This window comes from Falco punctatus (assembly GCF_963210335.1).
Source record: "Falco punctatus genome assembly, chromosome: 1".
NCBI classification, from domain to species: domain Eukaryota; kingdom Metazoa; phylum Chordata; class Aves; order Falconiformes; family Falconidae; genus Falco; species Falco punctatus.
In genome coordinates, this window is record NC_137580.1 from 126,347,635 (window position 1) to 126,373,979 (window position 26,345).

At 67.3% G+C, this 26,345-nt stretch overlaps 1 protein-coding gene across 1 annotated transcript; it reads right to left on the bottom strand.

Annotated features, from left to right (window-relative positions):
- Positions 1-239: 239 nt before the first annotated feature.
- Positions 240-26,291, bottom strand: BAHCC1 (BAH domain and coiled-coil containing 1). Its single transcript, XM_080374917.1, has 27 exons — positions 26,139-26,291; positions 24,100-24,370; positions 16,075-16,254; positions 14,873-14,995; positions 12,671-14,389; positions 12,483-12,588; positions 12,169-12,377; positions 11,886-12,044; positions 11,374-11,567; positions 10,741-11,098; positions 9,928-10,653; positions 8,613-8,797; positions 8,349-8,485; positions 8,042-8,143; positions 7,094-7,208; positions 6,768-7,011; positions 6,272-6,436; positions 5,828-6,153; positions 5,320-5,427; positions 4,979-5,238; positions 4,810-4,885; positions 4,622-4,730; positions 4,395-4,517; positions 4,137-4,310; positions 2,521-3,659; positions 1,428-1,664; positions 240-1,346 (listed from the first exon to the last, which is right to left on the bottom strand). Exons 2-27 carry the CDS (start codon positions 24,272-24,274, stop codon positions 1,140-1,142), a joined length of 7,656 nt encoding a protein of 2,551 aa, XP_080231043.1. The 5' UTR covers positions 24,275-24,370; positions 26,139-26,291; the 3' UTR covers positions 240-1,139.
- Positions 26,292-26,345: the final 54 nt, after the last annotated feature.

Here is a 26,345-nt window from a genome sequence, read left to right on the forward strand (position 1 = left end):
CTAACACGCACCAAAAGGACGGGTACCACCAATGTGGGGTGCCCCCAGCATGGGGTGCCCCCATCGGCATAGGGTGCCCAGGGGCTGCTCCCTCGCCCCGGCACCCTGCCCAGCTCCTGCCTGTGGCCAGCTGGGGTGGCCCCTGCGGGTGCCCGGGGGGTGTCACGGGGTGACCTGGCAGGGGGTGGCTGCACCCAGAGGGAAACTGAGGCAGAGCAGAGAGCGGAGGCGGCACCAGCAACGGTTCATATATTTATTCATAAGCCAAGTTATCAATAAAAAAGTTCCATACTAAAAGGCCTTTACATAGAGTTTGCTGTTCATAAAACCTTTGTGTTTTTAGTCCTTTTTTCCTTTTTTTTTCTTTTTTTTTTATTGTTGGGATTTTTTTTGTCTTGTGGTTTTTTTTTTGTTTTTTTTTTTTTAGTGTTTACACTGGAAAAGCCCCCGCCGCTGTGCGGCCTGTACACATTTACAGCACGGGGCAGCGGCGGGCAGCGGCAGGCAGCGGCGGGACGGGCCAGCGTCCACCGGCACCGCAGCCGCCCCGCTATTGCACTGGGGCCAGGCAGTGACAGGACTGCCGGGGGGGGCTGGGAGAGCCGCCCTGCCAGCCCCCCCCCCCCCCTCCACCCCCCCCCGCTTGCCACTGCGCTGGGGGCCGAGCCCCCTGCCCCGCCGCCGCGTCCCCCCTATATACAGAGCTCCCCCGCTGTCCTCGTCCCAGCCAGGCTGGGGGAAACAGTGCACTGAAACGGAAACGCCCCCCCCCGCCCCCCCGCCCCTTATTATTATTATTTTTTTATTTGTTTTTTTTTGTTGCTGTTGTATTTTTTTTTGTCGGTTTGTCTGTTTTCCATAAAACTTCCCGGAAGAAATACAATATTTACACGCAAAATAAATAGAACAACACACCTGATTTCTGCTTTACCTGCTGGCAAACAGTCAGAGGTACTAGGGAAAGTATGGCTTGTAGGGGAGCCCCCCCCTGCGCCCCCTGCAACGATGCCCCCGCACCCCCAGCCCCAGCCCCCCCGGGCTTTGCATAATTGCCGGGAAGTAGCCCTGCGGCGGAGGGGGCACGTGGGGGGGCTGCCTGTCCCAGTCCCCCTCCCTGCACCTGGGGTGGGCACGGGGGGTCAGCAGAGGATGGGCACCCCGTCGGCAGTCACCAGCCGGCCCGTGGTGGGGTCGTAGGTGCCCGCCAGGTAGTAGAGGTCCTGCCGGTCCTGGTATTTCTTGCTGCGGGTCATCTGCTCATAGTGCTCCCGTCCCACCACCTGGCACTTGTGGGAGATGGTCTGCACGTCGTTCTCGTCCTCGTGGCACGACTGGTACAGGGCGTTCTGCAGGGGGACAAGGTGGCGTCACCAGCTGGCCCCTCACCGCTGTGCCACCCCGCCACCCTGCCCCGGCTCCCCCCGCACCTTGCCATCGCTCTGCCGCTTGCCCAGCTTGGTCTCCTCAGGGTGGTAGAACCACTTGACCTTGACCACCATGTTGCTGCCCCAGGACTCCCACATGCTCTCGATGCGCCCGATGTAGGGCAGGTTGGGCCGCCCGGCCGAGAGGAAGACGGCGCAGTCCCCGATGCGCAGCGTCTCCTTGCCGCGCACGATGGCCTTGTAGAACAGCTTCCGCGCCTTGCCCTTCATGCCCCGCCGCTGCCAGGGGGAGCAGGGAGGTCAGGGATGGCACAGTGACTCCTGACCCCACACGCACCCACCCTGCCAGCCTGGTGAGACCCCAGGCACCCGGGGAAGGCAGTGCCAGGGTGGGATGCTCCCACAGCACCCATCCAGCCCTGTGCACCCAAGTGCCACAGCCAGTGTAACCAGCACCCTGTGCTGGGCACTGTGCCCAGTGAGCCCATCCTGTGCACCCAGGTGTCACAGCTGGTGCACCCAGGCACCCTGCCCTCAGCACCCGGGTGCTGTGCCCCATGTGCTCCAGGACCCTGCCCCGCAACCCCTGGCTCCCTTGCCACATACCTGTGCGCCCTGCGCCCACACACCCTGCCCCATGCACCCTGCCCTGCGCACACAGGCACCCTGCCATGCACCCCACCCCGTGGACCTGCACTCATGCAACCAGGCCCATGCCTCCTGTTGCACACACATGGACAGCCTACCATGCACCCTTGCACCCTGCCCTGCATCCCCAGGCACTTTGCTGTACCCACACACTCTACACCATATCCTGCACCTGTGCTCCTTGCACCCATGCCCCATGTGCTTTGCCCTGTGAACACAGGCAGCCTGCCAGGCACCCATGCACCCTGCCCCTTGCACCCTGCACCTTGCCCCATACACCCATACCCCTGCAGCCAGACACTCCACCTCACGCACCATGCACCCATACACCTGCACCCATGCAGCCTGCCTCCTGCACTCATGCACCTGCCCCCATGCACACGGCCATGCACTCTGCTCCATGCACCCCACCCCACGCACCCTGCCATGCACCCATACACCTCCATCCGTGTCCCCTGCCTGCTCTTTGCCCGGGTGCCAGCTGTACCTGCGTGGGGTTCCCCGACCACCTCCAGAGCTGGCGCGCAGGCAGGAAGGCGGAGATCTTTGGCCGGTTTTCCACCGAGGGCAGGCGCTGCCTCCGGGAGAACTCTTTGGCTTTGGAGAAGCTGAGGGCCTCCTTGCGCTTGAGCTTGGCCTTGGGACCGGTGGCGGCGGCCTTGGTGAGGAAGCAGCGCTGTGGCGTGCTGCTCTTGGAGCGCAGGGCCTCCGGCTGCGCCAGCAGCGCTGGCACCGGGTGGGAGAGGCAGGTCTGGAGCAGCAGCGTGGAGTCCTCATCCTCAGAGCTGTAGGAGGAATCCTCGTTGTCAGAGGAGCAGAGGCTGGAGGTGGTGATGGAGCCGGAGCTGGAGGAGGTGGAAGAGCCCGAGGAAGAGGAAGAAACGGAGAGGCGGGTCATAAAGCGTGAGGGCACGTCGGTGCCCAGCCCAGCCGCCTCCTCGTCCTCGTCCATGTCCGAGTAGGAGCTGTGGCAGTCGCTGTCGCAGTTCAGGGTGAACTCGGCCTGGCCCGAGTATTTCCGCAGCGCCAGCCCCACCGGCAGCTGGTGCACGGGTGCCCGACCCTTCCTGTCCTTGCCGGCCAGCGCCGCGTGGGCATAGCTGTGGCTGGCCAGGGGCCGCTCCAGCTTGGCCCCAAAGTCCTTCTCAGCCAGCAGCAGGGCCTTGCAGTTCTTGTTCTTGGGGGACGTCACCCCTTCGTGGTCCAGCTTGACCAGGTACTCGCTGCCCGCCTTTCTCCGGCCGCTTTTGCCCATTTCTGCCTCCAGCCGCTCGGCCTTCTTGGAGCGCAGGAGCTTCTGGGCGGCTGGCAGCACCAGCCCGGCCCCCGCCCCGAAGGAGGCGTAGGAGCTGGCAATGCGGCTGAAGGAGTCAGCCCCAAAGCCGTTGCCGAAGACGGGGGTGGCGAGGTGGTGGTGCACAGGGAAGAGGGCCTCTTTGGCCCGTAGCTTCTTGGTGCTGCCATTAACCTGGAAGAGGTTCTGCAGCACGGCTGTGCCCTTGCTCGATGCCTTCCGCTTCGTCTGCGCCACTGCTGACCAGCTCAGCAGTGGCCCGCCGCGCCGCCCCAGGAACGGGTCACTCAGCACTGGTGCCTTGGCCCCCGACAGCACTTCCACAGCTTTGCCTGCCGGGAGACGGGGGTCAGGAAGGGCTGGTGGCCACGAGATGGACGGAGGGAGGCAAGGATGCTCTGGCACTGCCCCTGTCCCTGCACCTCCTTCCCTGTGGCCTCATCTGTCCCCCGTCACTGCAGCACCCTGCACCATCCCCTTCCTCCATCCTGGTGCTGCACCCAGTCCTGCTTCCCAGCATCCTTCCCCACATCCCAGCACCTTGCCCTGCTTCCCCGCATCCTAGCATCTGTCCCTGCATCCCTGCATCCTTCCCTGCTTCCCAGCAACCTTCCCCACATCCCAGCACCCTTAGCCAGCATTCCAGCATCCTTCCCTGCATCTCAGCATCCTTCCCCTGCATCCCAGCACCTTGCCTGGCACCCCAGCACCCTGCCCTGCATCCCAGTGTCCCTTACATCAGTGCTGCCGGTGCCCCCTCTTGGGAACCCCATGAGAAGGTGGTCTGCAAGTGGCAGCACCCCCCATACCGCTTTTCTCCTTGCTGGCTGCCTTCTTGCCCAGGTTCTTGGGGGGCTCAGGGCCGTCGTGGCGGTCTGCGCAGAGGCTGGCAGGCAGCTCACTGGGGGGGATCACACTGCCACAGGACCGCTTCGTCCGCCGGCAGGAGCTGGAGACCAGCAGTGCTGGGGACGGCTCAGTGCCTGTGGGCAGAGTGTGGGGTCAGGGCTGGCCCTGCTGCCCCCCTGCCTGTCCCCTGCCCGTGGCCCCCACCCCGGCCCACTCACACTGGATCTTGAAGTCGGGGGGCAGCAGGCGGATGTTGGAGACAGCGATGTGTCCCGTGTCCCCGTCATCAAACTCCACCATCACTGCTTCGGGGTCATCCTCCTCCTCGTCGCTGGAGGAGCCTGCAGCATGGGGAGGGTTGTCAGGATGGGGCTGGGGTCCCCAACACCCCACTGCCCTGCCAGCAGCCTCCTGCTCCCCCCAGCTGCCCACCGCTGTTCCTCACCTCTCACCACGTTCCCTGGGTAGAGGCACCGGGATTTCTGGCTCCAGTAGGCGCAGACGCGGGTGCCTGGTGGGAGGCTGCGGCGTGACTGGGGCCGGATGTCGAGGACCTGCGGGGAAGCGGCGTGCTGGGCTCCGCGGGGTGTGCTGCCCACCGGGACCCCCGCCCCGGCCCCCTGCCCCGCTCACCGCCTCCTGCAGCAGCTGCTCCTGCGAGTAGATACGCTGCCGGTTCCCCCGCTCGCCCTCGATGATGATGCTGTAGCTGGGGAGGGGGCATGAAGCAAGGCTCAGCGCCCACTCAGCCACCCCAGTATCCCCACCCACGTCAGGGATCCCCACCCCGGCCCCCACTCACATGTCGGGGGGCTGGATGGTGCGGACACTGCCTGCGTAGAGCAGGCTGTCCTCCTTGGGGATGAGGATGTGCAGCCCATCCCGCAGATCCTCCTTCTGGATGGCACAGGCATGGGGCAGGGGGGAGCGGTGCCCCCCCCGGGCCACCCCTGCCAGGCAGCCCCCCTCCTCCTCCTCTGAGAAGCTGCTGTTGTCATCGAAGTCAAAGTCATCCTCCACGGTGAAGCTCTCCAGCAGCTTGCTGACCGCCCGGCCCTTGCACTGCAGGAGAGGGAGCTCAGGGCGGGTGGTGGGTGCTGGGGGGGTTGGTGCCGGGGCGGGGGTCCAGCCCCTGCCTCTCACCTGCTTGGTGGCCACTTTGCTCTTCACCTTGGCCAGCTTCTTGCCCTTGCTCAGGATGGTCTTGGCGCTCCGGGGGGAGAGGGCCAGTGACAGGGCCCCATTCTTCCGCTGTGGGAGGTGGGTCAGAGCTGACCAGCAGTGGCCCCCCACCCTGTGACCCCAGCCCCCTGGGGCCCACCGGTGCCTCCCAACTACCTCAGTACCCCCAGCCCCTGCGCTGCTGCCTCCCAGCCCCACCTGCACCTACTGCCAGTGCAAAACTCGCACCCATCCCTCTGCACCCCATGGTCTCACTGGAGCCCCCCCAGCCCCTCCTCCACCCATCCCTCTGCACCCCACAGTCCCACTGGAGCCCCCCCAGCCCGTGCAAACCCTCCACCCAGCCCCTGCACCCCAAGGTCCCACCAGAGCCCCCTAAACAGCCCAGCAACCCCAGCCCGTACAAACCCCGCAACCATCCCTCTGCCCCCCGCCCACAGGTGCCCCCCACCCCCTGCCCCATGCTCACCCGCAGGGCCGACTGCAGCACCTTGCTCTTGCGCGTGGCCTTCTTCAGCCTCTCGCTGGCCAGGCGAGCCCCCTCATCCCTCATCCCGAAGTGCCGGGGGTCCGTGCCGGTGAAGAGGCTGCCAGTGGGGCCGGGGGCACTGGGGCCGCTGGGGGCTGGTGGCCGGAGGCTCTCCTTGGGCTTGGCCTTCAGCTTCTTCTTGCCGCCCTCCTCACAGCCGCCCGCCTTCCGCCGCACCGGCACTTTCTCCAGCTTGACAGCCCCTGGCTTCACCGGCCGCCGCTTGATCTTCACCTCACCCTCGGGGCTGCCGAGGCGGCAGGGTCCTGCGGGGGGGCACGGGGCTCAGGGCACCCAGTGGGTGCCCACCCAGCCTGGCATGTGCACCCAGGGCGTCCCTGTCCCCTGCATCCCCCCGGCATCCCAGTGGGGTGACCCCATTACCTAGCAGTCCCTGCCTTTCCTTCTTCTTCTTTGCCTTTTCGTTGGCCTCCATCTTCACCACAGAGGATGGGGAGGGTCCCAGCACAGCCATGGGCACTGATGGCGGCAGGGACAGGCCTGGCTCGTCGTCACCGTCCTCGCTGTCTGTGTCCCCATCGTGCTCATCTGCAGAGGAGGGGATGGCAGTGAGGGACCCTGCACACCCAGGGGTGGCCCACGTACTCTCCCCATGACCAGGGAGACACTGCTTCCCCGTGCACGGTGGGGTGAGCTGGGGTCCTGCATGGCCCCCTGGCACAAGCCAGCCCCCTACACCTTCAGCTGGATGCTCCCTTGTCCTGGCCCCCTGGCACCCACTCTGCACCCCCAGCCTGATGCCAGACCCCCAGTGTGATGCTGGACCCTGCACCCCCAGCCCGACACCAGACCCCCAGCCTCAGGCCAGGCTCTGCACCCTCAGCCCAATGCCAGACCCCCAGCCCGATGCCAGCCTTGCCTTTGAAGCCTGCCAGCTGGCGAGGGTCAGAGTCCTGCGGCTGGTACTTGGTGGCCTTGGAGCTCTTGGGACGGGACAGCTTCTTCTGGATACGGCCACCAGGGTTGGGGTCTTTCCGGCGGAAGGGGCTGATGCCGGCAGGCAGCCCTTTGCTCTTCACCTTCTGCTTCAGCTGTGACACCTTGTGTGCCACCTTGCAGGCCAGCTTGCCCTGTGAGCCGCTCTTCTTGCAGCGCACCTTCTCCTGGGGGGCACAGGGAGGCTCGGGAGGGGGCTGGCACCCCCCAACCCCGGTGGGTGTTTGCCCACGGTGGGGATGCACTCACCGGGGAGCCTTTGAGGCTGCCGAAGGCTGCTTCGGCCAGCTTGCTCCTCTTCTTCTTGGGCTCGGGGTCCCCCCGCAGCTCAGCACACAGCAGGGACAGGCTGGTCTTCACCGCCCTGGCGGGGAGCACGGCGTGGGCACAGCACCCACCAGACCCCTGCCTGGATCCTGCACTCCTGGTTGCATCCTGCAGCCCTGGGTGGACCCTGCACTCCTGGTTGCATCTAGCACCCCCAGCTGCCGCCAGCTGCCGGCTCCCCACCTTCCTTTTCCCCCCTCTGTAACCTTCACTCGCTCACTAATGTTTTGTGACATAAAACCTAGAGATTAATTTTTTTTTTCCTTCCCCTCCGTCTTAATTGAAGGAACCATTTAGCACAGATTTAACTGTTATTACCGAACGGGGGGGCTGGGGGCTGTGTGCGCACACACGCTCCAAGCGTGTTTGGACTCGCTCGGAGGATTTATGCAAATGGGCCTGTCGGGAGAGGCAATTTGTAGCGGAGAAGGACAATTATACAGGGCCCGGGAGTGGGGAAACGGCTGCGCCGGGCGGCTAATGGGTAATAATAAAGCGCCGGCAGCGATGAACGCCGCTGCAGCGTGACCAATGGCTTTATATGGCGCAGATAAAGAGGCTTTTATGCAACGCTGCTCCCGCGGCCGGTGCGGGGGGGACGCGGTGCTGCCGCCCAGTTGAGCCCCGCCCCCCCCGCGCCCCCCGCGCCCCCCCCCCCCCCCCCCCCCCCCCCCCGCTGGCGGGCTGGGAGTGGGAACGCACTGGAGCAAGCAGCCAGACCCCCCAGACACAGCAGCTGTTGATGGGGGGATGCGACGGGGCAGCCCCCGAGCGCCGCCACCTCCCCACGGTGGGACGGGCAGCCCCCCGGTGGTGGGGCTGGTGGCCCATCCCTGGGGACACAGAGGGCACGCGGCACCGGTCACTCACTTGACCTTGCGGCTCTCGGCCCTGCCCAGCGTGCTGGAGTGCTTGCGCTTCCTCGGCCGCCCCGGGCCGCGCCGCGCCGGGCTCCGGGAGCTCTCGTCACGCCTGCAGCCGCAGCAAGACCAGGGGCACCCTGAGCCACACGGCCGCCGCAGGCGGTGCCCCTCCGCCGAGCCGGGCTGAGGACGGCCCCAAACTCATCGCACTGGTGACCACCACTGCCATCCCACTCGGTGGAGGGCGCTGCCCCCCTGCCCCCGCCCCGTGCCCCTACCCACGGGACCCATCTGGGATGAGGACGGGGACGTACTCGTGGTCATGCCGCCTCTGCAGCTTCACCAGCTCCCGCTGCTTCTCCTTGTAGCGGCGCTGGAGCTCGGCCAGCCGCATCCGCACCTCCACCTCCTGCGTGTTGAGCTGCTCAATGGCCGCCTTCAGGGGGCAAACCTGGGGGCCAGGGCAGGGTGGGGGGCGTGTGGGCAGCTGGCGGTGCTGGCAGCCTCGGCCCCAAGGCTGAGACTGGGCACAACTCATCCCGCCTCCCGCCCCAGCTGCATGCGAGGGAGACACTCACAGCCTTGGTTTTAGGTGTCCAGGTGTACTTGCGGCGGGGGATGCGGGAGCGGGGTGGCGGGGAGGCGGGCAGGGGGCTGAGCGCTGGCGGGCTGCCCTCCCGGCTGGCCGCCTCCACCAGCGACCAGGCGGCCGCCACCGTGGCCAGGTTCTGCAGGTTGAAGGCCAGCAGGTCCTCGTCCCCCCCTGCCAGGACAGGAGGTCAGCACGGCTGGCACTGGCTGCCCCACGCGTGCATACACCACGGTGGCACCAGCACAGCTACTGGGGCCGTGTGGGGTGAGGATGGGTATGGCTGTGGGGCAGGAGGGGCTGTGGGGCACGCCGTGGTGCTGTGGGGTACCACGTATGAGCATGACACCCCAGGATGGCCATGGGGTAACACAGGAGGGGCCAGCGGGCGGGGCCAGCACGCAGGGCACTGCATGTGCAGCATGGTCAATGCCCACGGGCGGCCGTGGGGCTGGGGGGCCAGCACGCTGCGGTGGCCAGCAATGAACTCATCAGTGAGCGCAGCCAAGGCCGGGCTGGGAGGGATGCAGTGACGCTCCCCATCCGGCCGCCCCATCTGAGCTGGTGAGCGGGGCCCCACGGCTGCCCCCCCGCCGTCCCCATCCCACGGCGTCACAGCCACGGGCAGCACAGAGCACACGCGCCCCGCTGCCATGCGCCCGCCCTGCACCACCCGCCCGCAGCAGTGCTGGGGACACGCCAGGACGGCCTTCCCCGCTGGGGCCCCCGGGATTCCCTGGGGAAGCCGAGCCGGGAGGGAATCCCAGCGCCTGCCTGGAGCCAGCACTGGAGCTGAGCCCCGGAGCCAGCCAGGGGCGGCGAGCAGGGGCTGGCCGCTGCACCACACCGCACCACCAGCACCCATGCAGCGCTCCACCGCAGCACCCATGCAGCCCCTTCCCCGCTGCCAACACATGCACTGCCTGGCCCCGCTTGTGCCACAGTTCACGCAAAAGTAGCCCCGCTCTTGCTTGTGCTGCACAGCCCTTCCAGTGCACACTTGCTGCACGAACCCTCCGTTGCACATTTGCTGCACAGGCCTCCAATGCACACGTGCTGCACCAGCCATCCACTGCACACTCCCTGCACAGCCCCCTCTGTGCACCCACGCTGCACAGGCCTCCAACGCACACAAGCTGCACCAACCCCCCACTGCACTTACTGCGCGAACCCTCCACTTCACAAGCACCGCACGACCCCTCAGCTGCATGCCACGCACAGGGTACCCACCGCCACCCCACGGGCAGGGGGCCAGGGCACACAACTGCGGGGCAGGGGGCACTGGGGTGTTGGGGGACACTCACCTTCCAGTGCCAGGTCGCAGCGGCGCCGGTGCAGCTCCAGGTCAGCGAGCTCACTGAGCAGGGCGATGCCGGGGATCCCTGAGGCAGAGGGGGGTAGCGCAGGGGGAGCCGGGGGGGGCTCCCCGGGTGAGCCTAGCGCCGGCAGCTCCCCCAGGTCGATGCCAGCAGCAATCAGCGCTTCCAGCCCACCCAGGCAGCCCTGCCGCCCGCCAGGGCTGTTGCCATCCTCCTCATCGCAGCTGCCTTCTGGTTCTGAGCCATCACTGTCACCCTCCTCATCCTCCTCTTCCTCTTCCTCCTCCTCCACGGTGGGGGGCAGCGGGGAGCCCCCCACCACAGGCACCGGGTGCTGCTGCTCCGGCGGGCTTTGCTCCAGTGCTCCCTGAGCTGCCTCCCGGCACACCCCAAAGGGCACCGGTGCCCGCTCCTCGGCAGCCCCCACGGCCGGGGCTGGCCCCCGCTCCCCGCAGAGGGGTCCTGGGGTGAGCAGGAGGTGGTGGCGGTGCAGCAGCGTCCCGGGACCCTCGGCCATCGCTCCCCCGGCCGGCGGCTCCCGCAGGGGCCCTGGCTCCCGCAGCACCTCCCCAGCAGGGCTGAAGGTCCGGGACTGCTCGGGCTCAGCCGGTGGTGAGCCAGCATGCATAGTGTCGGGGTCCGCCGGCTCGGCCGAGTGCGCCTCGGAGAAGCCCATGCTGGCCGCAGGGTAGCTGTAGCCGGGGGGCAGGTCTGTAGGGAACAGGGTGATGCTCAGCAGGGACCCCCTGGCACCCCCAGCCACCTTCCTCCTCCTCCTCACTGCCGCCATGGTCCTACCTGGCTCCAGGGACTTGGGGTAGTCGCGGGGTGGCTGCCCCTCGCCGCGCTTGTCCTCGCCATCGCTGCCCTTGCTCTGGACGGGCAGGGGGCTGTCGGCTGGGGAGCGGGGGGCCACAGCAGAGCTGGCAGCGGGGCAGACGGGTAAAGTGCAGGGGGCCGCAGGGAGGGTCACGGGGCACTTGGCCGGGTGCCGCAAGGCCGGAGAGTGGCAGCAAGGGGACAGCTTGGGGGGCCCGGGGGCTGCCGAGGACAGACCCTTGGCCGGGGGGTTTAAGGCAACTGCTTTGTGGGAGGGTTTGAGAGGCTTCTCGGGACCCCCGTCCTCCAGCTCCAAGGGCTGCTCCTCCGGCTTCCGCTGGGGGACACACAGAGATCAGCACACACCAGCCCCACCGCCCAGCCCCTGCCCCACCAGCCTGCCCCGCATCCCCCAGCCCAGCCCCTGCCCCACCAGCCTGCCCCGCATCCCCCAGCCCAGACCCACAGGCCAGTCCCAGCCCCCCAGCCCTACCCTGAATCCCCCCACCCAGCCCCACCCAGCCCAACCCCAGCCCCTCTACCTCACACAGCATTATCTCACACCCCAGCCCCCCGGACCGCCCTCCCTGCCACCCCCTGCCCCCCGGGCACCTGGACATGTGCCTGGCGTTGGATCTCGAGAGCCTGGGCCGCCCGCTGCTGCTGCTGCAGCGCATAGAGCTCCTGCTGCCGCAGGAACTGCGAGCGCGAGTACACGGGCAGCTGCCCCGTGTGCTGCAGGTGGGCGCTGGGGCCCCGGCCCGGGTACATGGGGGGCCACAGCGACGCCTGGTCCATCACGTCGGCTGCCGGAGACAGGGGGTCAGCCAGGGACCTGGCTCGGGGTCACCCCACAGACCCCAGTGGGGCACCTGAGCCCTGCAAGCACCCACACGCATCAAATCTCCCACCCTGCACCCCCAGCAGCACCTCCAGGGACCGCATCTCCCACCCTGCACCCCCAGCAGCACCTCCAAGGTCCCCAATCCCACCCTGCACCCTCCAGGAAACCCCCAGCCTCCTCCCCACCAGCACCCCCAGCCCCAAACCCCACAGCAGTGCTCACAGGACCCCCCAGCACAAGGCAGGGGGGTTCCCATGGCCATCCCCCATCCCAGCCTCACCCAGTGTGTGTGGGGTGCCATGGGTGGGGGGCTCGGTAGGCAGGATGACAAGCTGGGCAGGGGGGTCCTGGGAGAGGGGGAAGACGGGCTGCATGGTGCTGGGCATGGAGGCAGGGAAGGCAGGCGGCAAGTTCTGGTGCAGCGCGGGGTGGCCGATGCCTATGGGGCAGGGGGGGCTGTCAGTGCCAGAGAGGGGGCAGCACCCCGCTGCTGGAGGGGGGTCAACACCCATCCAGCCTCCACTTCCACAGCCCCCCACATCGCATTTGCTGGTGGCACTGACCATAGGAATGTCCCCCCATCCAGATGGAGGGGCTGCGGGTGCGCGGCAGCCAGTGTGTGTGTGCTGGGTGGGCATGGGTGGCAGGGTCCCCCCCGAGCTGCCCCGCTGGCAGCGAGGAACCCCCTGCAATCATCAGGTGGGGGGTCAGCTCCCCAGGACAACCCCCAGACGGGTGCATCCGGGCAAACTCCACCAGGTCCTTGTTGTCCCTGTGGGAAGAGAGGGGACACGGGGCATAGTGCTGGCACAGGGCACCGTGAGGAAAAGCCCTGGTGGGCAGGGATCCCCCTGCCTCCCCCCATCACTGCACTTACTGGAGAAGAAGCTCTCGCCCTGGCAGCCCCAGGCGCTCCTCGCAGAGCCGGCCCCGCTCCTCCTCTGCCTCCAGGTCGATGAGGTGCATGGGCCGCGCAGTGCCTGCTGTGCCAGGGACAGGATGGTGGCATCAGCATGGTCCCCCGACTCCCCGCCATCCCCTCAGCACCCCCAGCCTGGGCCCTACCTTTGATGCCAGCGGCCGCCCGGCCCTGCCGCCCAGAGCCACTGCCACCGTAGGAGGGCTCGGGGCGCCCCAGCGTGTCCTTCTGCCGCGCCACGGCCACAGCGATGCCGACGGGCGGCTGCCGCACTTCGCCCTCGCCAGGGGCCAGCCCGTCATGCTCCCGGCTGCGGGCACAGTCCGGCCGCTCCAACTCCGGCTGCCCCTTCCCCGGAGGGAACTTGGTGTCCTGGTGGGCGCAGCTGCCCTTGACGCCCCCCAGCCCCACGAAAGGGGGGCCCTTCTGCCCCCCCAGCAGCGCCTGGTTGCTGTATTTCAGCAGGTTCTTCATGGCCGACACCTCATCCGGGGCAGCCGGCACCTCCTGGCCCAGCACTGGACCCTGAGTCATCAACGCAGCCTGCTGCAGACTCGTGCCGAAGGGATCCAGGTAAGGCCCCTTCCGCTCCTCCGGCACGGCCAGGGGGGGGGCCTGGCCCTGCACGCCCCAGGGGGGCAGGGGGGGTCCGCCATAGCCCAGGGCGCTCAGCTCCAGGGGTTTGCGCTTGCCCTCGGGGCCAGTGCCAGCCGCCTCCACCTCTGGGTGCTGCTGGTGCCGGATCCGTGCCACCTTCTGGGGCCCCGGCCCCGGTGGGGGGTCTTTCGGGGGACCCTTCTCTAAAGTGCAGCAGGAGGGGCCAACCCGGACACCCAGCGGGTCCGGGCGGGCGGCGCGGGAGCAGTCGGGTACTGGCGGCACCTCAAAGTAGCCCTTCTCCAGAGCACCCTTGGGTGCTGGATCCCGGCTGGTGAAGGGGGGCCCCTCAGCCGACCCCCCACCCAGGTACTCCAGCCCCTTCAGTCGGGCACCGGGACCCCCCCACTCCAGCCGCCGCTCTGCCGGACCCTCTGCCTTCAGCGGATGGTGGAAGGGGCCACCGTAAGTAGCTGGGGGCTCGGCCCCCACCTCGGCATGCCGCTCCTTGCCCTCGGCACGCTCCAGCCCACCGGCCTCCGCTGCAACCTGGAAGGAGCGGCTCTTGTCCGTGAGGTGGCCCACCGAGGGCACCAGCGTGGCCCCGCTCAGCTTCAGCTCCCGGCCGGCCGGCTCCGGCAGCGGGCACAGCACCTCGGGGCCAGTGTGCAGCTGCAGGCAGGGGAAGGAGCCAGCGGCAGGTCCGAGTGGGGCCGGCCCGGTGGGCACAGCGTAGGAAACAGCGTGGTGCAGCATCTGCCGCCGCTCCACGCACTCCCCATAGGGCTGCGGCACCTCGGGGACACCCGGCTCCCGCTCGCCCCGGCACGGCTCCTTGGCACTGCAGCGGCCGGTGCGGGGCAGGGCGCTGCCGGCACAGCTGGGCAGCATGGTGCGCCTGGCGTCACCTTCCAGCCCCTTGGCACCCAGCAGGCAGGAGGCGAGGTGCTTGGGGCGGCTGTCGCCAGCCCCCCGGAGGGGCAGCCCCTCCTTGCAGTGCCCCTCCGGCGGCACTGGCAGCACCGCCTTGTGCCGTTCCTTGGGGTCCTCCTCAGGTGGTCGCTCCTTGGGGTCCCCCTTGCCTGCCTTCTCCTTGCTCGCCAGGAAGCGGTCGTAGTCCTTAGGGGTCTTGGGTAGGGGTCCGGCCTCCCGCTCCCGGCTGCAGGAGCTGGCGGGGGGCCCGGGGGCGGCGCGGGCGATGCCGGGGAAGCCATGGCTGGCGGGGAGCAGGGCGGGTTGGGCGGGCAGGTTGCGCAGGTAGAAGTTATCTGGAGGGGAGGGCAAACGGGTGAGCCCTCCCAGCACCCCCCGCCGCCAAACCACGGCACGGTGCGGGCACCTGGGGCCACAGCCATGCCAGCGCCAGCTCCCCGCTAACGAGGGGAGGAGCGCGAGGGAAGGCACGGCCTAATTAGCTCCATTTCCCACCCAAACAATGTTCCCTATTAAGCACCCGCCACAATATTGTGAAAAGCGAGAGCGGCAGTGGCTGGGACGGGTGCCCACCACCCCACACCCGCCGGCCCCGCTCCTCCCTGGGGACCCAGCGCTTGCTCCGCCACCGGCCCCCCGCCCCACCGTTGGACACTGGGGGCTGAGCACTGAATGCTGGGTGCTGAGCCACCTCCCCTGCCCTGTGGCCTCTCTGCTGTGCCCTGATGGGCTGGGGACATGTGCCCCCATGGCAGACCCCAGTCGGCCCCAGAAGTTGCAGTAGCACCGCGGCACCATGCTGGGACCCCGGTACCTGCCTTTCTGGCTCTCATAGAAGCGGTGCTGGCCGTAGAGGACGTTGCTGTTGCCATGGTGGTCCAGGTGGCTCATGGGCAGGAAGGTGGAGGCCAGGCTCCCGGAGAAGCGGGGGTACCCCGGGGCTGGGGGCAGGGCAGTCAGGGGGGCTGGGGTGCGCTCGCAGGCACAAGGCACCCCACAGCATCTCTGTGCTGTGCCATAGCGCGCTGCACCACAGCAGCCTGGCTATGCACGGCTCCAGCCATAAACGCTTTGCCGGAGCCTGTAATCATCTCCAGGCCAGGGACACCACCACCCCCCCCCCCCAGGAGCCACCACTGAGCTGAGACCCCCCAGACTCGCGGCGGTGGCCATTATCACGGTGGCTCAGCACAGCCCTCGCAGGATTGTTAGCCGGGGCGCTCGGGCGGGCTGTCCATCAGCGGCAGGCGCTGCGCTGCCGGAGCCGCGTGCGCTGCCTGCCCCCCCCGCCCCCCCGGCCCGCCGCGCAGGCCCCGGCACGCTGGGAGCCAACTGGCAGCCGGTCAAACTACCAGCTGGGCTGGCTGCCAGGGCCCCGCGCCAATACCACCTCCCCGCGCCTTAACTCTGTCGGCCCTTACTCCGGCCGCTCAGGTGGGGACAGGGATGCCAGCGTGCCGCGGGGTGCCAGGGGCAGCACCGGGCTGCGGGGAGCACCCCCGCGCCCCACCGCAGGGGGTCTGTGTTTAACCGGGTCTGTGTGCGCTACCCTGAGGTCCTCATGCTGCAGCCCGCCCTGGCACGGGAGTCGCTGCAGCAGGAGGGGAGCGTAGCCCCTGGTTCATCACCAGTGACACGAACTGGCCTGGCCTCAGCCTGGCTCCCGGCACGGGGTGGGGGTCCGCAGCCCGCCATGAGCCTTGCCAGCCCGTCCTGAGCCACAACTGCAGGGGGCTGAACCTGGTCCCCATGGATGGGCGGGGGGTCCTTGGGGCACGCTGCCAGCTGTGCCCCCACCTCCGCTGCCACCCCGAAGCTCACTGTGTGCCAACCGCATGCCCATGCCAGCCGGCTGCCTGGGAGGTCTGAACCCGTCCATGTGGGCGCCAGCTGGACATCACCCGCCAGCACCAGGCAGAACCCCAGCCGCATCCCGGCCACCCTGCAGGGACCCCCACAGGGTCACCCCCCTGCCTGCCCTACGGTGCTGCCACCCATCCCTGCCGCGGTGCCCGCTCACCTTCGTGGGAGTGTGAGAACCAGATCTGGGAGGTGCCGGAGTGGGGCCCGCAGAAGGCTGGCTCCGGGGGGGAGGCGGCAGGGCCGGCGGGGTGGCTGGGTGCCCCTGAGCCCAGGCTGCTGCTCAGGAAGCCCCCCATGAAGGAGGAGGCGGGCGCGTTCCCCATCAGGCCGCTGCCGGCTGCAAGGGGGAGAGGAGAGAGTCAGGGAGGGCTGCCCATGCTCCCACTTGCACACCTGCCCCACTGCCACACTCACTCATGTGCACACACCTGCTGCAGGGCTGTACGCAGCCCGTACTGCAGGTGTGCACCCCTCATGCACACACTTCTTGTGCACGTGCATCCCTTGTGCACACACCTCTTGTGCACACACACTGCTCGTGCACATGCATCCCTCGTGCAGGCACACCTCTTGGACACACACATTCCTTGTGCACACAGGCCTCTCAGGGACGCACGGTCCATGAGTACACACATCACTCATGCAATGACACCCCTCGTGCACGCACGCCCCTCACATCCCACCAGCCCCAGGGCTTGTGTGCACACCAGGGCATGTGAGATGCAGCAGAGCCGTGCAAGGGGCACTGGCACCCTGCCCTGCCCCTGTGTGCACACTGGAGGCTTTGCACATGCGTGTGGCTCCCCACACCGCTGCTCTCCCCCTGGCTCCAGCAGCAGCCCTGAGCCACTGTGGGACACCGGCCGCCCCTGGTGCCAGGATGAGCCCGAGTTCCCCAGGGCCCAGCTGTGCCATGCTGTGCCATGGCAGGCCAAGCTGGGTCACCCCTCTGCCAGCTGTGGCAGCTGCAAGCCGTGGCAGCCGGAGCCCTGCCAGTGCCGGGGAGGCGGTGGCAGCAAGGCTGGGGACACAGGGACAGCCACCTGTGACTGGGGCAGCACCTCCCTGGGGCTGGGACACTGCAGTGGGGGGCAGAGCTGCATGTGTGTGCACATGCATGTCTGCATGCGTGTGCAGGGAGGGGCATGCACGCGGGGAAGATGCAGCTGGCATGGGAAGTGCAGGGCAAGGGGGCAGCTCCCACCCTGACCCTGGCAGCCTTCGCTGCAGCCCGGGGGGGGGCCCAGCACCCCTCGAGACTGATCCCCAGCGCAGCCCAGCCCTGAGATCACGGTGGAAACATCAGAGCCAGTGGCCAGCGGCTGGGCAGGAGCCGGGGTGGGGGGAGCTGGCCACCCCTCGCCGCATGGCCCCATGCCCTGCGTCCATGTGTGTGCCGACGTGGGCCGGCGGACTATGGCCACCCACCCCTCCCCGGCTCGGCTCAGCTCAGCACGGCTCCGCTCGGTGTGGAGGAGCCCGGGCTGGCCAACCGCCCGGCCGGGGCAGGAAGCGTTGCTTTGCTCTCTAAGCCGGCCCACGCTCCCCGGCTAATCCCTCCGGGATGCCTCTGGGATGAGTGTCGGGGATGTGGTTTCAGGCAGCTCACTCCTTCCTGCGCCGGCCGGCCGGGGGCTGAGCCCGGGCAGGGGCTGCGTGGGCCGGGGGCACGGCCACACCCTGCCCGCGGCCCTGGGAACCGGCACCGCGCGCCCCCGGAGCCGGACGCTGCCCCCCTGCGCCGCCGGCACCCACCGGGACACGGGTGGGCACGTCACACCGGCCGGCCAGGCCGTGCCAACGCATCCCCGGGGAGCCGTGGCCGCTGCTGCCCGTGGGCAACCGCCCGATGAGCCCCCAGCCCCAGCTGTGCCGGGGGACCCTGCCGCAGGGCGTGGAGCCGGCAGCGTGCCGGGCGGCTGCGCCGGGCAGGAAGCCGAGGTTTCCAGAACGAGCCTTTTCTGGAAGCTGTGAAACAGGCTGTAAAAAAATAAACCCCCCCTCCCCGGATCGCGGCGGGGCCAAGCTGGCGAGGAGCATCCCGGCGGGACTGGTGGGGCCGCGGCCGCCGCTCCCCACACCTCCCACCCGCTGACTCACACCCACTGGCACCGCCAGATCCCGCGGCACGCGCTGGCCGTGCCATTCCCACCCGCCTCGCGTGCCCATGCTCTGCCCCGTGCCCAGCGTAGCACGGCTCGGTGACATGGCGCAGCTCGGCATGGCACGGCACAGCACGGCTCGGTGACATGGTGCAGAAGGCAGCCCCACGGCTCTGCCCCCTCTGGCCGCGCTGCCAGTGAGAGCGGGGAAGGGTCCCTGAGACCGTGCACAACTCATCTCCCCCATGAGCAGGCACTGCCAGAGCCCTGTGCTGGGACACTGCGGTGCCAGCTGCCAGCCAGGGGCAGATGGGCAGCAGGGTCCCCCCCGGGCAGCATCAGCCTGGGAACTCCCTGGCCAGGCTCCCCACAGCCAGCACCATGAGTCAGCCCCACCAGCACCACTCCCAGCTCTGGCACCGGCACAACCAGCAAGAATATCCCCCAAGGTGGGATGGAAGGGTGGCCCCGGGCCTCGACTCCGGTGGCATTTTGGGGCTTTGCACCTCGTGCCCATGCTGGGAACTGGAGTTCCAGCACGGCCACACAGGCACCATGCTGTCCCCGGCCACCCCACAACCACCCTGGCACAGCCCTGGTCACACCACGCTCTTCCCCATGCCGGGCTGGACCCTGTAGAATGGCCAGCAGGGAAACTGAGGCAGGGCCAGGGGCGTGCCAGCCTGTTTGGGGGCCAGCGGCACCCAGGACCTTCCAAATGGGGCTGGGGGGAGCCGGCTGCACCAGGCAAGGGTTAAGAGGAAAGCGAAGCCACTTCCCCCTCAGCACCACCAAACCACAGCTGGGAGGGCAGGGGAGGTGCTTGTCACCTTGGCCCCAAATCCACAGGTCACACGTGTGACAAGCATGCCAGGGCTCAGCACAACCTCACCGACAGCAGCAGGGGGATGCGGGCTGGGGGGGTGGGTGTTGGTTGGACCCGGCAGGGGGGAGCAGCAAGGGGCGCTCCCCACCCAAGCCGCTCATCGTTCCCGTGCTTGCACGGCACAGATGGGAATGTGCCGGGAAGACAGAAAGTTTCCCTGCCAGCAAGCAGGGCCAAGGCGGGTGGGGGGGGGCCGCAGCCCCGGCGGGGGGGTCACTCTGGCCACAGCTGCTCCGGTCCAGCAGGTTCCTGGGCGGGGGGCCGGCAGCTGGGGGCAGCGCTGCCAGGAAAGGGAGTGGGTCCCCAGCTCCCTCCCTGCACCTCCAGGAAGGTGGGAGCTGCAGCCACCAGCCCCCCCGGTGTGGGTGCACTCTGGAGCTCCACTTCCAGGAGGGGGGCTGCGCTGGACACACCCAGGTGAGGTGACGGTTCCCGGGTCCCCGCGGCGGCTGGGACGTGCGTGGGGCGTGGGGTTGGGTTACTCTCTCAGCTATTTCGGGGCTGGAACATTCCGAGCGGGGCCTGGGCCGGGAGCTGGCCCGGACCCTCCCGCCCCGCATCCCCACGGCCGGGCACCCCGGGGAGGTGCCAGCCCCAGTCCCCCGACTCAGGCAGGGGGCTGGATGCAGCCCTCACCCCCTGCCCCCCCCCCCCCCCCCCCGCCATGCACTTTGCAACCCACGCGGCCCCTTTAAATATTTGGCAAATAGGAAATAAGTGTAATATAATTTCCTCGGTGTTATAATTTAAGATTAATCCATATTGTTATGGCACTAAATAAATGCTGTAATATTGAAATGCAGTTCAAATTAGCTTGACAGAGTGCCAGAAGTACAATTAAAACGTTATCCGATGGGTAATCACACGGCAGTCGCTCCGTGCTAAGTGCCACTCGCAAGCTGTCGGCTTTCGGCGGAGGGAAGGGGAGGCTGGAGCTGCCAAAGCTGCACGATGCTGCTCGCACACTCACTGGGGCCGCGTGCACCCACCACTCAGTGCACGCAGCTCGCACGGGGCTTGCGTGGCTGATGCGCACCGCACAGTGCATACTCCTTGCACGAGTGACACACACTGCCCGCCTGGCTGGTGAACACACGTGCCTTGCACAACCGATGCACGACTTGCACACCAGACGCATGTGGCTTGCAAAGCCCAGAAGACATTTTAGGAGCGGCCACAGGCCTGGCACAGACTGGGACCCCAGGGAAGCCAGGGAGGGCCCAGGGAGGGCCCAGGGGGTCCCAGCATGCCACCCCACACAGCCCCACAGACACCCGCTCTCCCATGGAGGCCAAGCACATGGACCCCCCCCCGGAAATCCCACCAAAGTCAGGGCCCTCGTGACCCCCTACCACATGCAAGCGCCTGCAAAGCCCTGCACCCACAGGTCCCAGCTACCCATTCACAGAGCAGAAGGGAGCAATGCCGAGGGGCTGCAAAGATGTGTCCCCCTCCCTCCCCAGCACCCAGTGGGGTCAGATCCTGCCCAGGGCGATGCTGCGGGGCAGGCAGGGTGGCAGGCAGGGCCACGCTGTGCCCATCTGTTTTGTTTTATGGAGCTGATAAAAAAGAACTCCAAAAATGAGATTATTGGGTGAGTGTTTATTTACTGCCGGGGGGTGGGGGTGGGCGGGAGGGGGGGTGCAGCCCGTGTGAATCTCTGCAGAGTCACAGAATTGCCAAATCCTGCTATTTTTATTTTCAACTGTAATTCCCCGCTTGGCTGTCACATATCGCTGCCCTCAGCACCAGGAGAGGAACTGGCTGCAGCAGGGGGGTGGCGACACTCGGGGCTGGGGGTGTCCCGAGGAGTCGGGGTGCTCAGAGGGACACCCAGATGCTCTGTGGAGCCTGTCCACACCCCCAGTCCCTCGAGGATCAGCCAAGCCCACTGCGCATGCGGTGCTTGGCCCACAGAACCTGGTGGCAGCACTGCCAGAGGCACTGTCCCAACCCCCCCCCCAGCATGGGACCACCCCCCCCATGCCAGGCAGCTCCAGGGGTTCAGGGACAGGAGGTAAAGGCCTGCAGCCCGGGGTGCTGAGACTCCGTGCATGCCCCCAGTTTGGGACAATGACTGCATTTACCAGTGGTGACCAGGGCTCCCAGCAGCTGCCTGGATCACGCCGCCGTGTCCCCCCAGGCCCCGGCACGCAGCAGCATCTCCGCACGGATCCAGCTAATCGCTAACGAACAGATGAAACCACTCCAGGGTAACTCCACAGGATCTGGGGTTCTCAACATCCCGCTCTTCACGCTGGATGCACGTGGGCGCGTGTGTGCGCGTCCCCCCGGCCACCCCGGCACAAGTGTGGCTAACGAGGAGCAGACGAGTTAATCTCAAAATCTGTTTTAACTTTGACACCTACTTTTTAAAATGCAGCGCATGCGGCAGCGTGGCCGGGCTGGCATGTGGTGCCGAGAGGGGGAGTGGGGAGCCCCCACACCACGGCCATGCTGGAGCTGTGCCGTGGCCTCCCAGCCCCTTGTCAGACCCCATCTTCGGTCATTAATGAGGAAGCCGCATTGTGGAACGGCTGCAGCATTGGCACCTGGCCCCACATCAACACCCCAGCCAGGGGCCACTGTCCCCACCTGCCCCCTGCCATCCACCCCCAGCCACATGGGGAACTGTGCAGTGCCCAGCCTGCAACTTAATCCAGGGAGGGGGACAGCTGCGGGAGCTCAGCCGGCTGCCAGCACCACGCTGCCGGCTCACTGCCCCCTCCACCGCCACCAGCATGCACACCCGTGCCAGGATGCACACCGGCACCGCTGGGGCCAGCCTGGATGCAAACCAGCACCAGGCTGCAAGCAGCAAACCTTCACACCGGCATGCAAACCGGCACCAGTTTGCAATGCAGCAGCACTGGGGTCAAGCCGCACGCCAGCACTGCCACGGCACTGGTGCTCCTGGCAAAGCCTGGTGCTACTTTGAGCCCCCCCGGCACTGCTATACATTGCAATGCACCGAGGGCTCCGCCATGGTGAAACAGCCTGACACCAGCTCAAGTGTATCTGTTAGTCCGTAAAAACATCAAAGGGGCAAAAATTGAGGCCCCGGCACAACGCACAGGCTCGGCTGAGCCTCTGCCAAAGGTTCCCACCGCCTGCCTGCGGCAGGGCCATCGGGACCCCCGGCCCCGCTCAGCACAGGCGTGCTGGCACCAGTGGTGGGACCGCGGTCCCCCGCCAGGCTGTGCCCGGGGGCTGCACCGCAGCCTGGCCAGCTCCGGGGGGTCCCTGGCCCCCCAGCAGCGGGCACTGCCGCAGCACCCCATGCTCCGGCCCCCGGCGCTGCCTCACACCATCGTTTGCATGGTGCCGGTGCCAAAACCAGGCGCAAACTGAAGCATTTGTTTGCAATAACTGTGCAGCCCTGAATTATGGCTTTAATAAAATGAAGCTAAACAGTTTTTATCTCCCCTTGGCAGGGCGGCCTCCGGCCCCCGGCAAAGGCTCCTGGGAGCTGTAGTCCGGCCTGCCGGCGGGAGCCATTTGGGGGAGCGTGGCTGGAGCCCCCCAGCCGCCGCGTGCCACGCCAGCCCCGCCACCGCTACAGCCGCCCGGCAAACCGCCGGCTGGGTTGTATTTGCTGGGTGGGGTAATTATCAGTCATGGGCATTAATTACCGCTCCACGCATGCTGCCACGGCTCCCGGCCCCACGGCCCAGCCGCGCTGCGAGGAACACTGGGGTGCCAAGCCCGGACACCCCCCTCCTGCCAGCCCCCACCCCGCATCGGGCACTAAAGCATCAGCTCCATCACTCCAGCAATGCTGCCGTAGGCGCGGGAGCCTCTGAGCGCGGCTCGCCGGGATCGGCTCCGGCTGTGCCGGCCCTGCCAAAGCCGGGAATATTTTTAGCTCTTTCTGTTGTTAGGTTTGGCTTCTCTCTCTCTCTTTTTTTTTTTTTTTTTTCTTTTTTTTTTTTTTTTTTTTTTTTTTTAAAGGCGAGTTTCTGCCGGGGTATTTTTAGCCTGATCCATGTTATTTTAACAACCTCCGTGCGTTCGGGCTCCCATGTGTCGCCCAGGCCCCGGCGGGCGTGAGGGTCCGGTGGCCACCACCGCGGGGACACAGCCAGGCCAAGGAGCCGGAGGGAAGCCAGCAGCACCCAGGCGCTGGCATCCCCCGGGGATCCCCCTCCCCCCCCTCCGACCACCAAGAGCCGGAGAGGGGCCCCTTCCCCCCGAGGACGGGCAGCAAGCCCCCCCCCGGGCCCCCCGCACCCCAAAGCCGGGGGAAGGCCAGGGTGGGTGTGTCCCCCCCAGCCCGGTGGGGGGCCCGGCTACAGCGCGGTGGCGGCCGGCACAAAGCGAAACCGCCCCGGCTGCGGGCCCGATCCGGCGCCGCCTCCCCGGCACCCCCCGGTGCCCCCCGCTTTCCGCCTCCTTGCAGGAGCCGCGGACCCCCGCCACCACCACCACCCCCCCGCGCCGGCCCTGCCGTGCCCCCCGCCCTAATCCACGCACTAATTGTAATCCCATTAAAGCAGATATAATTTTATTAGTATTCACAGCTCATCAAGGCGGCGACAATAACCGGCGCTGCCGCCGTGCTGCGGCGCGGACACCGAGCGCCGCCTGCGCCGGCGGGAAGCGGGGCCCGGCAGCGCCGAGCGAGCGGCCGCGCACCGGCCCGGCACCCCCGCAGCTCGGCGGCACCGCCCCCCCCCGCCGCCGGCGTCCCCCCGGGGGCCCGTGCCCCCCCCCAGCCTGTGCGGCGCGTCCCGCTCAGAGCCCGGCCGAGCGCGGCACAAAGCCGAGCGGGCAGTGCCGCCGCCGATGCCGGAGCCGGCGAGCCCGGTGCCGGTGCCGCGCTTTGTCCGCCCCCGGCGGGGCAGCGGCCGCGGAGCGAAGCGCTGCGGGGCCCCTCGCACACTGACACGGCGGCGCTTTGCACCGAGCCGGGGCTCGGGGGCCTCCCCCCGCCGCGGCCCCGCGCGCAACGGCCGCCGCGCCCGCCCAGAACGCGCCTCCGCGCCCGGGCACCGAGGGCTCGCCGGGCCGGCCCGGGGTCGCGCTCCTCCCGCGCCGGCGGAGCAGGGAGATGCTCGCGGTGTGCGTGAGCCCCCCCGCCAAACCCCCCTCCGGGCGCGGTGACAGCCGGAGCGGCACAAAGGGGGAGGCCGAGCCCCCCGTGCCGCGGCGGGTCCCCGCGCCCCCCCCGGCCCCCGCGCGCGGCCCTTCTGACCTGTGTGCGTGGCCATGGAGATGGGCGCGGGGAAGTACTTGGTGGGCTGGAAGTGTCCGGGGGGCTGCACGGCCCCGTGCGCCGCGGCCGCCCCGCGCCCCGCGCCGTGCCGGTGGCCCAGGCCGCCCCGCTCCGACAGCAGCCGCGGCGGGGGCGCGAAGTCACGGCCGTCCATGCCGGGGGCACCCGGCGATGCTCAGCGCCGCGGCGGGTTGGCGGCGGGGGCGGCGCGCCGCTCTGCGCCCCGGGGCTCCCGGCTCATCCTCCGCTCCTGCCGCACGGGAGAGAAAGGAGAGCGTGAGAGCGCGGCCAGCCCGGGGCGGCGGCCCCCCCGTGGCCCCGTTCCCCTATTTGTCCAGTACGCAGCCCCCTTTTTTTTCCGGTATCCCCATGCGCAGGTCCCTAGTCTCCCCAGTACGCTGCCCGTTTTTTTCCGGTACCCCCCACCCGCGGGATCCCAGTTTCCCCAGCCCACAGCCTCCGTTCCCTCCAGTACCCCCCACCCGCAGGTCCCCAGCTCACAGCCCCCATCCCTTCCGGTACCCTCACCCGCAGGTCCCCCGTTTCCCCTCGCCCACGGTAAACCACATTCCCCCCCACCCCCGAAGCGCAGCCCCCCCCCCGTTCCCCCAGCACCCCCCATGCACAAGCCCCAGTTTACCCAATGCCCCCACTACGCGCACCCCCCCGCTTCCCCGGTGCTCCCGGAGCTCCGGCCTCCCCACCCTGCCCCGGGGCACGGCCCCGCTCCCCCGGCGCTCGGGCCCCGCCGCACGGCCCCGTCCCTGCTCCGGCGTCCGCTTCCCGTAACCCCCCACGGCTGCTCCCTCCCGCCGCACCGACCGGGCTCCCCCGCCGCTCAGGGCCCGCCTGCTTTCGCCTGCCCCGGCGCCCCGTTGTTTCCCCGCCGCACGGCGTCTTCCCCTGCCCGCTTCCCGCTTCCCCCGCCGCGGGGCTGCACGGCCGCCGCTCCCCGGCATCGCCCCGGCTGGCGGAGCCCGCCCGCGGCAGCGCCGAGCCTGCCCGGTGCGCCGGGCCCGCCGGGGCATTGTTCTGCGCTCGGCGGCGGGGCCGGCGGGCCCGATCCGGCGGGGATCCACGGGGCCGGGGCCGGGCCGCGGCGAACAAAGGGGCGCGGAGCAGCGACCGCGGCCGAGGGCCCCCGACCTTCCCCCGCCCGGCCGGGGCTGCAGGGCCCGGGGGCCGCGGGGCGAGCGCGCCCGAGCTGCGCTGGGGGCGGCGGAGGGCAGCCCCGGGAAAGAGAAACAGGCGCACAGCTCAAACAAACAAACAAACAAAAAGTATTTTTTTAAAATAAAATTGAAAAAAAGCAAAGCAAAAAGGACAATTTTTTAAGGTTAAAAAAACCCACACAAACGTAACGCCAAAAAATTTTAATGGGAAATAATTAAGGCAAAAATAAAACCCCACTGAACACCGAAAAGGTTCGATGCAGAAAAACGTTTTAACGCACAAAATTTGAAGGCGGAGATTTTGGACGCGCAGATATTATTTTTTTTTAACGCCGAAAATATCGTTGTGTAAAAGGTTAATGCAAAAAAAATATTTTCGTGCAAAATAAAAAAATGAACGCAAAGAAATTTTAACGCGGAAAAAAAAAAAAGGAGAAAAATATTTTAGTGCGAAAAGATTGAAAGAAAAAAAGACTAACGCGAAAAAGACCGGAGCAGAAAAATTAACGCAATAAAATTAAAGCAGAAAAAATTAACGCAATAACATTACGGCAGAAAAAATTAATGCAATAACATTACGGCAGAAAAAAATAAAGCAGTAACATTACGGCAGAAAAATGCAATAAAATTAAAGCACAAAAAGATAAGCCGAAAAAATAAAGCAAAGAAAAAAAAGCAAGAAAAAAATTAAACCAAGAAAAAAATCAGAGCAAAAAAAAAATTAAAGCAAAAAATAATTAAAGCAAAAAAAAATAGCAAAGCGCCAAAAATGAAAATAAACCCCAAACAACAACAACAGCAGCAGCAGCAGCAGCAGCAATCGCCCGTACGGTCGCAGTTACTTACCGGAGGGGCGTTCCGCGCGCGGGGCGAGTGCGGTCCCGCCGGCGCGGGGCGGCCCTGGCGGGGTGCGCAGCGTGCTCCTGCCGGTGCCCGTGCACTGCCCATGCACCGGCTGCTCCTGCAGCAAAGGGAACCGGGGGGGGGTGGGGGGGTGGGGGGGTGGGTGTGCGGGGGGGGGGAGGGGGTGGAAAGGAGGGGGGGGGTTGGAAA

Bases quoted from the DNA above. Each gene is read 5' to 3' on its own strand.
- BAHCC1 (XM_080374917.1), bottom strand. From the start codon at position 24,274: ATGGACGGCCGTGACTTCGCGCCCCCGCCGCGGCTGCTGTCGGAGCGG. The intron at 8,798-9,927 runs GTGAGTGTCCCC...CTGTCCTGGCAG, and splicing joins CTGCGACCTGGCACTGGAAG to GGGGGGACGAGGACCTGCTG. The intron at 6,437-6,767 runs GCAAGGCTGGCA...CCTCCTCTGCAG, and splicing joins CCAGCTGGCAGGCTTCAAAG to ATGAGCACGATGGGGACACA.